Source organism: Choristoneura fumiferana, chromosome 14, assembly GCF_025370935.1.
Source record: "Choristoneura fumiferana chromosome 14, NRCan_CFum_1, whole genome shotgun sequence".
Classification (NCBI taxonomy): domain Eukaryota; kingdom Metazoa; phylum Arthropoda; class Insecta; order Lepidoptera; family Tortricidae; genus Choristoneura; species Choristoneura fumiferana.
This window is the reverse complement of record NC_133485.1, coordinates 1225049-1235324: the sequence shown is the minus strand read 5'-3', so window position 1 is coordinate 1235324 and position 10276 is coordinate 1225049. Positions and strand designations below refer to the sequence as shown.

The 10276-nt window shown below is 36.5% G+C and overlaps 1 protein-coding gene across 1 annotated transcript in view; it reads right to left on the bottom strand.

Annotated features, from left to right (window-relative positions):
- Positions 1-3369: 3369 nt before the first annotated feature.
- The window catches only part of LOC141434670 (uncharacterized), a 108916-nt gene continuing 102009 nt past the window's right edge, over positions 3370-10276 (bottom strand). The window contains exon 2 of the mRNA XM_074097099.1: positions 3370-9484. Coding sequence (XP_073953200.1) covers positions 8759-9484 — 726 coding nt within the window. The 3' untranslated portion in view covers positions 3370-8758. The remainder of the gene's footprint in view (positions 9485-10276) is intronic.

Below are 10276 nucleotides of genomic sequence, written 5' to 3'. Positions count from 1 at the left end.
AGTAATTCAATGATGTGTGTAAAGTTCCCAATCCGCACTGGGCCCGCGTGGGAGCTACGGCCCAAGCCCCCATTCTGAGGGTAGGCCTGTGTCCAGCAGTGGGACGTATATAGGCTGGTATTTTGAACATGAAACTACCGTGAGACTCACTCATATTAAATGATATTGTAACGGACAATCGCGCAGAGCAGAGCGGTGGCGCGTAGTGCACGTGTTGCGGCAGCCGCGTGCTCCTGTGAAGAAGGGCTACGAAATAGCCCGAAACATGTCGAGCTAAACTCGATTTAAGACGTGAATTATCCGTTACAATATCATTTAATAGGCCGGGATGATGATGAACATAACATTTCCTCGCCTCAATCTTTCACGACCATCCCATTTCCAATTAGCGGTGAAAAATCAAATGCCTGTCGTTTGCGTATGAGTGTTTTGCCTTGCCGACCTTTTCCGTACCGTGCCCGTATCACGCGTCGAATACTGATGCCTCCTTTGGATGCAGAGCCCGTGACGGCAGACGTTTGCTTTGTTATTGTTTCAAAAACGTTTTAATAGACCCGCCCGGACATTTATTATGTTATAAAATATGAAAATTCTATTGTTTACTTTGAATGAGTTCGTTTTAACATGGCTGCGACGTCTTTTTGTTGATTTGTGTCTCGCAAACGTACCACTTAATAATTTTTATATGTAACTACTTAGTCTCCGCAAATAAATGTCTTACAAATTCGTTCAGCCATTTTGCAAACACAAACACACACTCATTTACAAACTTTAGGTTCTGCCTGCGAAGAATTCGATGACCTAACGTGAGCTTTGCAATTTTCCGAGATACAAAGTCCTTCACAGGGTCTCAGACTATCTCCGTACTAAATTTCAACGAAATCGATTCAGCAGTTTAAGTGTGAAGAGGTACATAACAGACAGACGTACTTAATACGCATTTATATTTATAATATTAATAAGGATAAGTAAGAATTGTTTTTTTACGGACAGAGCTATATGGTTATATAAAAGACGTGGGTAATAAGGTCGATGGTTTTAGAAAGAGAGGGGCATTTATTTACACATATTCGATACACAGGAAAAACACGTTAGGAAGAAATAATAACTAAAAAAAAACATCGAATAGTATCAATTGCAGTTTTAGGGGCATGATGCGTCCCGCTAATCCTACCACATCCTTCATCATCATCATGAAGTATTAGTAACGATATAAGGATAGTAGGTAATACTAGTGGTAGGATCGGTGGAACAGTGGCATAATATGTCCCTGAACCCATAGACTAATTACGCGTCTTTTAAAACCGAAGCTCGGTTCATTAAACACTTTCAAATCGTTTCAACATTTTATGGCGCTTCTGTAGAACGTTCTTTAATTGTACTTCTCAAAATTTTACTCATCCACGTCATACATTCGACTAATGAAACACAATTACCTTCAGACCGCGATCCTTCTGTTATTCAAATTTATGACCGCAATTTATTTTATTTTTATTTGCCCTTCCTCATATTAAGGCAGTCGTTTATTTTCCTCGAATTCGCCAATGGCATCGTCCTGTATTATATCGTTAACTGAAGAATTTGAGTTAAAAATTTACAGCTTTCGAATAGCCTGTTTGGGGTAGTAGTTTTGGGTGTACTTAAACTTGCTTAATCCCTGTCCGTAATGATGGTGTAAGCTCTTTTACGAACGGTCAAGGTATAGTGATTATGTCAGCTCATTTACTTACCTTATTTGTTTTTTTACCCGACTGCCCGAAGGAGGGTTATGTTTTTCAAGCGTATGTATGTATGTATGTATGTGGGTATGTATGTCCATTTCTTTGGTCCTCGCTGCAGCCTAAACGGCTGGACGGATTGTAACATATGAGGTATCATTGGATTCGTCATAACTGTCGGAGTGACATAGGGTATATAACATTTCAATATGGCGTCTGCGAAAAAAAATATGGCGAAGGAATGAAAAAAATATATTTTGTATTGTAACAATATGGGAATCAAACAAAAGCTAAAAATTAGCCCATTCTAAATATGTATGGGTTATAATACTTTTAATCTACTATTTTCACAGAAATATTAAAAAAGTACAAAATAAAAAACATTACATTTAAAAAATCAAAAAACCCGACTGCTTTAAATGCCAATGCCAAGATATTTTGAATGGGTCCCGACTGTTGAACCTTAAACGAGCTTCTTGACAGAGTTCTTGACCACTAGACTTAATTTCTTCCTTTTAGTTTTTAAAGCAGTCGGGTTTTTGATTTTTAAATTTAATGTTTTTTATTTACATTCTCTTGAATAATGACCCGATTGCGAAAATTAGTAGATTATTTAATAACATAATGCACAATGACATATCTACCTCAAGTATTACAGTTAGATTGTAAGTAGGTATCCCAACGTTCATCCCATTGAAACCTATCACTACAGAACCTAAATTCTTGTCACCGAGGGATGACGTCCTATAATTATTTTTGTTATATATTGCATTTTTACTACTGCTTAATGTGCTGTTACATTGTCCAAGAACATGTTTGTTTAAGACATTAATTTCGGACGAACTCAAGCCCCTAAGGCACAGGGTTAAACCTAGTTTAGGGGTCAAAAGCTCGACCATTTACTTACGACCCTTTTGTACAAACTTAAGTTTATGTTAATTGTAACACTTCTTTTTGAGTACAATAAATATTATTGTTATTATTATTTTAAACATCAATTTAGGCCTGTTAAACATGATGATGATGAGTTAATTGGCCTAATATTGAAAGCGTCCCTACCACCCTAGTCACTTGGAACACAACCTGCCAAACATCCTGTGTATACATTCTACTAGGTACCTACTGTCTCAGACTAGACAGTTCGTATACATCGTTCGATTTTCGTATACTCGTAGTTTCTCTATCTAAGACCCATCAAAATTAAATGTTTGTAGGTACAATACTTACACTTTTACTTATATTCATTTATACTTACGTACAGCGGTTACAGGTTCTCCTTTCGTGTAGGTATTTATGAAAAGTATACACTATTTTCACTTATCGAAATTACTTGTCAGCTTAATTTTATGTGTAAGTGTGTAATTCAAGCTACTATTGCAATCAATTTACTGGTGTGTGTATTAAGTTTCCAATCGGCACTGGGCTCGTGTGGTAACTACAGCCCAAGCTCTCTCATTCTCAGAGGGGGCCTGTGTCCAGCAGTGGAGCTTATAATAAGCCATGATATGATGTGTGTGTAATGCAACCGTTAATATAACTTTAAGAAACATTTTGTATTCATCACATCACTATACTCGTATGTATTGTATTTAGTATGTTTTTGCTATTTAAGTTATGGGAGATGGGAAGTTTACAACTGAAAATCTGGTAATTTTTAAAAAACTGGATGATTTATTTTTACCACTTATTTATAATAATATATATTCATTATTGAAACAAAGTACGATACAAAATGTACACTTTTGTCTTATCCATAGCTACAGTATTATTATTTCATACTTAACAGTTAAAAAGACTACGTACATATATGCAATTATAGTAGGTATCTTAAGAAATACACGTCAATAATTTATACAACGGACAAGGGAAAAATAATGTAGGATTAAACGATAGTACTCTCGACAATAACTTATGAATACAAATAAAACTATTGCCGGATAAGAGGTTTATAAAATAAACCCCGATGGGGCAATCTTTGATTTGTTCGAGAGACTTGCGCTGTTTAATACCTTAAACTTAAAACTGATCACTAATAATATGTACAATACTTTAGAACCAATTACAGTTGAAAACAACCTGTCTCCATTATTTGGTAAGCCGAATGAGTCAACGGTTAGTGAACTACAAGAGATCCATCGGTAACGGTTTCTAAGAGCTTCATATTTTTTTTGGTATAAATTGAATTATAAAATCAGGTATCAATCATTTAAAGGCCACTACGATCTTCAAAGGTGAAGCAAACACAAGCCATGGATTAGCTCCGTTTATTAAAAATGACAAAGAGTTAAAAGATTGTAGAAACAAAGTAAATGTTCTAAATCTTATTATAGACTAGAATGGTTCGGAACACACGGTAGTGTGATTTACAAATTTCTCAAAATCCTTAACACAATGTGGCCTTAAGAAGTTTATTATTAACAAGATATTTACACAGTCCAATGGCAAAAAATGAAAATAAAGTGTCAGAAAAAATAATCACACGAGACATTGTCATCAGTCGAATTCAGTATATTTATTAAAGCCATGCTTTCTAGCTACAAAAGTAGGAATAAGATTGGCATATTATACTTTTCAAAAGATTTCAGCAATTAAATTTTAAGCACACCCATTTCAAAGTATACGTATGCGGTAACACCATAAAATTACCTTAACAGTACTTGATAGAGCTTAGTGGACCATTTTTATTAACACTTCTTTGTTCCTAATAAATTTGATCAAAGAAAATCTTATTTACAGTAAAATAACTGGAATAAAGTTAAATCGAAAATATTAACAACCTCCTTTACCATGCTTAGAAAACTCATTCGAGTTGTAACGATTTGAACACTACGCGAAAGATACAAGCGTCGAAAACATTGCTTCGGAAGTGACTGGGACAAAACAGTGTGCCAGATACAAAGGTTACAGACCAACTTCAACACTGAACTCTCATGCATCTATATTTTCCAATGCACACCTCGTTCCTACTTATTTTGTAGAAAAGTGGATTGGTTATAAGTTAAGCGTCAAATTAAGGACCAATTTGAAAACTTAAATACTTACTTATAAGTCAATCACGTCTATTACTGCCAGTATATCTGTTACTTACTCGTAATCATTATTATATACCTATTATTGTTTAACCTATGTTAGTTCCTTGATTCAGATTGTGCGAAAATTTTTGTTTGTTTTATCATTATCATTAGGTTTATCGTTATACCAATTATCATTAATGACACAGCTACCTCAACAACGACTCGGAAAATAACATTATTATTACAGATACACTACAGATGTTGATATACAATACAAGGGTTATTTATTTTTTTAATTTAATCATCTTATAGACACCAATTAGATACCAGTTAATATTTTAATAAGGTTACATGATGTGTTTGGTAGGACGAAAAACAGAGGGACAGTTTCGTTGTATCTCAAAGATGAAATGAAAAAAATACTTACCATAGAAAAGACTTATCAATTAAATTAACAATCGTGATACATACATATGATACAGAGAGATATAATTACGATTCAATTTTCAAACACATAACATAACGAGAATATTTTCAACTTTTCAGTTCTGTGAGTAAATCACTAACATTTTGATCAATCGCATGTACAAATCACTAAATTCAAGTTTTTATTTTTATTTTACATCGTTATAGTTAGGGAGGCCTATCTGATGCTATATTTGGGTTCATCTACTCGGATGTCAAGCCCAAAGCTGTTAAATGAAGTACAACAATTATTAATTATATATAACCTACAACAACTAACTACGTCCTCTATGATATTTATTTTTGAGACGCATATTTTATACCCTCTAATTTTTCTCACAGTATCGCTTTATTTTGACGTTTATTATTAACAGTTTCAATAGGTACTTATTTACATTTTATAGATTTATTATACCTTCAAATACAAGAGAGTGAGCTACGAAGTAAAGCCGGCATAGAAGCAAAGGATCAAACTTTTAGGGGACATACCAAGGAGGACTTCAAACTTTCCGAAGATTAACATCTAAATATTTAAAATGAAACGTCAAACCCTGATAAGTCCAATTCAGAACCACAACAAGAAGCGCTAATTACGACAATAAATTCGATGTTGTATTTTAATCGTTATCCCCGGGGTTACGCTTTTGCCCTATATCTAGAAATTACTCTTACCATGCATAACGATTCCGTGTCGTAGTAACAGTAGATTTAAAGTACAGGCATGCTCCTCGCTATTAAAAATCACAAGTTTCTTCATTGTCTGCTGCCAAGATGACATTATTATTGTATTTTTTTTCATCTGCAATTACTTCTGATTTATTACGTATAGTAATCTGTATCACTTTAACAATGTAGTTATTTTAATTTGCTGAGGATTATTAAATTCTAACTTTGAGCGTCGGTTTTATTTCTAATCTACTACAAGACTTTTAAATATTGCTTTTTCTCGTTGGATTTTGTATTTTTGTTGCAATTTTGTTTGAGTTTTAGAAACAAAGCAACAGAGTATGAAATCATAGTCACGACGAATCCAGACCAGATCAATGCAATAAAAAACAAGAATTATTGTCAAAATTTTTGAAAAACATGGAGGGATGTTTTACGTAGCAAAAATATATTTTACAATAATCTCTGAGAAATTTTTCAAAATCTTTGATGTTGTATCAAAAATTGTGAAGTAATTTTTCAAAGGCATATTTTTATAATTATTTATGAAGCAAAACTAGTTGAAAATGCATATCTGGCGTTAAAGGAAATCTTAAATGTAGTTTATAATATATTATTAGATATTTTAACAGCATCTACAGTCCACTACGCGCTTAAAAATAGTTGTTGAGCATCACTAAAATATACATTGAAGAGTTCCAAGACATATTAGGCACAAATTTATTTTTTTCCCTTTTAATAATTACAATGTATTATTAATATAATAATATCGCCCTAGAACACACAAGACAGTTAAACTTACAGTTTCGCAGTACATTAATGTATAGATAACATGTATTTATGCATTTTCAATAATTGGATTCCATAGACACTTACTAAGTTATACATGAACTCGTTTTTTTACATATATACTTATAAGAATATAATAATATTGGTAAAGCATTTTCTCCCACAACGGATCCCTTATTTAATGAAGGACACAGGTATCCTACAATGTTGATTTCACATGAAATAGTATTTTTAGAAGAGTTATTTTATCTTATAACTGCGGAAATATTATTTTTTGTAAACATTACCTCCTAACTAACTGACACCATTTTCAATGAATTGACAGACATTAGCAACAATTTACAATTTAGCTTCTGCGTTACTGTAGGACTCAGGTTCATCATGATCAGGGTCGTCGTTAGTTTCTGCATCATCATCAACAACTTGTGATTTGTCATTTGCTGGTCAGTGACCTCCCACTGTTACCGACTGAAGATGATTAGCCCGACTTCCATAGTAACGCAAATTATCAAAAATAGGTACACAGTGAATTTTTTTATACTAAAGCCAGGACAATCTCTTTGTAATTTGATCGTATAGTGGAAAAGTACTTATGCGTTTCCTTCTTTATATAAAGCAGAGAAGTTTGGAAATGAAAATATCTATTTAGAATCTTAGTTCAACGTCACAAACTCAATAAAGTAAAGAAGAAATTGAAGTCAAGTCTAACCACAAAGAGATCCCGAGGCACCGTATAATCACGACCAGTTTTTAAAATTAAAATTCTGAGAAGCTAGCGCGGCTAAAACTAATCTATAGCGTTATCAGTCTCCACTAGAACCTTATAATTTAGAAAATCCATAAAGTAAATCACAGAGTTTGAAATAGCAAAACATTTTGAGTGAAACCTAACGAATTTGTCGAACCGACTTATTACCACCGTCCCACGATACAATACATTCCCTTTATTGATATGTATCTTTCTATAGACGTTTGTGTTCAAAAGATTTGCGTGAAGAAAAAAAGAAAGAAAGTGTCCCTTCGCATCAATCTTGGGTGCCGTCGTTACTGTACATTTTTAATTTCATGCCTTACCATTGAACAGAGATTATATCTTACCTTAACATTCTAACATACATAATAGCAATACCAACTCGAATAGAAATCTCACCCCTAAGCCCGTACTATGGGTTTACAGACAAAGTCGCGCGGCTAAAATGAAATCCACGAGCTGCAAAGGCACCCGCGCGACGACAAAGAACCATAGTAGGGGCTCTACTCGGTCAATAACATTCTCGAAATTCCCGCACTCCATAATTCTTTCAATGACATACCGATTAGCTTCCGACATAAACAATATAATTCTCAAACTATCACCTACAAGTGCATCAAAGTATAAAGTGAACTTACGTACGGTGGAACGCAAGACAATCATGACTAATCTAGTCTTATTTTTCTATTAATCGAATGATACAATAATTATTTCATCTAAGACACTTCCAAAGTAAAAATGACGATTTCTCTTAAAGTACAAATTGTTAATAAAATAAAAAGGAGTGAAATATAAAACGCGAAGTCACTAAGTATTTTCAGAATGCACTAGAAGCCAAGTCGAGTAATGTACACGTATCGAACACGGACGCGACAGCCGGACCGGCTGCAAACCAGCGACGGAGAGTAGACGGATTATGTACTGAGATGCATCTGAGACGTGCCGTGATCTTTGGAAATTACCCCCATAAAATTTAAACGAAAGCGACGTAAAACGAGAACCAACTCACAGCCTATGTTTAAAACCCGATACACTGACGACTTGACATGAAGCGTCGCCGATTACAACAGAGCATTCGATCGTTATCTACAAAAACAATCAAGAAACCAAAATCGAGAACTCATGATGAATTCGACCGCGAACGGTTGGTTGATCACTTAAATAAAATTGTTCACCCTCGATCCTTATTAAATAACTTTGTACATTGAATCCAAATCGACACGTCATTTTGGATGTAGGCACTCTCTAGGCGGGGCGGCAAGCGGTCGCCGCGTCGTCGGCCTCTATTGGGCGGCTCAGGGCCGACCGCATGAGATCAGTGGAACGGCTGCGGCCGTGGCGACCTGCTCGCCGCTCTAGGACGACGTGAGGTACGAAGAGAACGTGTGGTCGACCCAGTCACCCGCCACGCCAATCTCGCTCAGCATGTCGGACACGTCCGGCGTGCAGGAGAACTCGAAGTGGGACCCCGACGAGGAGGACGCCGTCTCGAACGAGTCCATGTCCGTCGCTAGCACGTCGTCGATGTCGACTTCGCAATCCGCGGGGAGAGGAAGCAGATCCGTGATCGAGTACAGGTCCGAGAGGTCTGCCTGCTCGCGGCGACTGCTTTCCTCGTAGAAGCAGGCGGATTCAGGGGAGTCAGGCGAGCCAGCAGGAGACGCTGGTAATGGTAACAAAGTAGGCGCCGGCGTTTCTGGAGGCACGCTCGGAACTGAAGGGGGCGTGGGCCTCGACCGTCGTCTGGAGACACCCCTGTTGTTGTTGGAGTCGGCACGCTGTTTGCGCTTCTGCTTAGAGATGGCACCGGTGCGCTGAGCAGGCTTAGCCGCCTTCTTGCGTGGCCTGTACTTGTAGTCAGGATATTCTCGCATATGCAATTGTCTCAATCTCTCCGCCTCATCAATAAAGGGCTGACGTTGCACGTCGTTGAGAGTCTTCCACACACGACCAAGGTTTTTAGAGATCTCCGCATTGTGCATATCAGGTGTCTGCTCGCATATTTTCCTGCGTTCTATCTGTGACCACACCATGAACGCGTTCATAGGCCTCTTGATGTGATTTGGATTATTCTTCTTTGTCTGCGAACAAAGAAAAAAAACTGGTTAGTTACTCCAAGGAAACTGCACTTAGTTTTTTCGGAAGGGCAATTAATTAACTTGTAAAGACGATTTATGTTTGAGGTAGATCCAGAGCTATCTTTTAACTGTGGGTCATGTAATTATTATTTCAAGCATGTCCGGCCGCAAGCTCTGGCAAAAATCTGGCTGCGATAAATTAGTATGCACGGCTTAGCACCATTAAGCCGCGTCCTTACTATTAATGAAAACGTTATCAGTGGAATTATTATTACAAACAAGTCTAAACATAATCTATTCTATTAGTTGACAGATGGAAAATTTTGTAACCCGTTGTTAGAATATTATAATGATAAAGTGGCCGATAATTCGCGTCGTACCTACTGACTGTACCTACTGAGTGACCCAATTCAGTTCTATTTTTACTGATCTCGCAGCTAAAGCCATAAACGCTTGGTTCTTTTCGACTTCAATAAACGCTTCCGTGTTGCAATCGAATGGTATAAAACATTGACTAACGAGGATGTTTAAGGACACAGGAAACCATTATCAAATCATGTAGGAAGCATGCCTGAGGACAGCGACGCCCGACAAGGGTACTTGGTATCTTTCCTCGTTACATCGAAAGATCTGAGAACGGATTACGTATGCGCTGAGCTGAAAAGTTACCGCCGAAATGGAGAGCATATTTCAGGGTTTAGCAAGGGGGAAAGTTGGGCCACTATCGCGGAAGCTGGAACATAAAAACAACACGACGCCGTGTACGAACATAAGCGAATATTCCGCTTTATTATT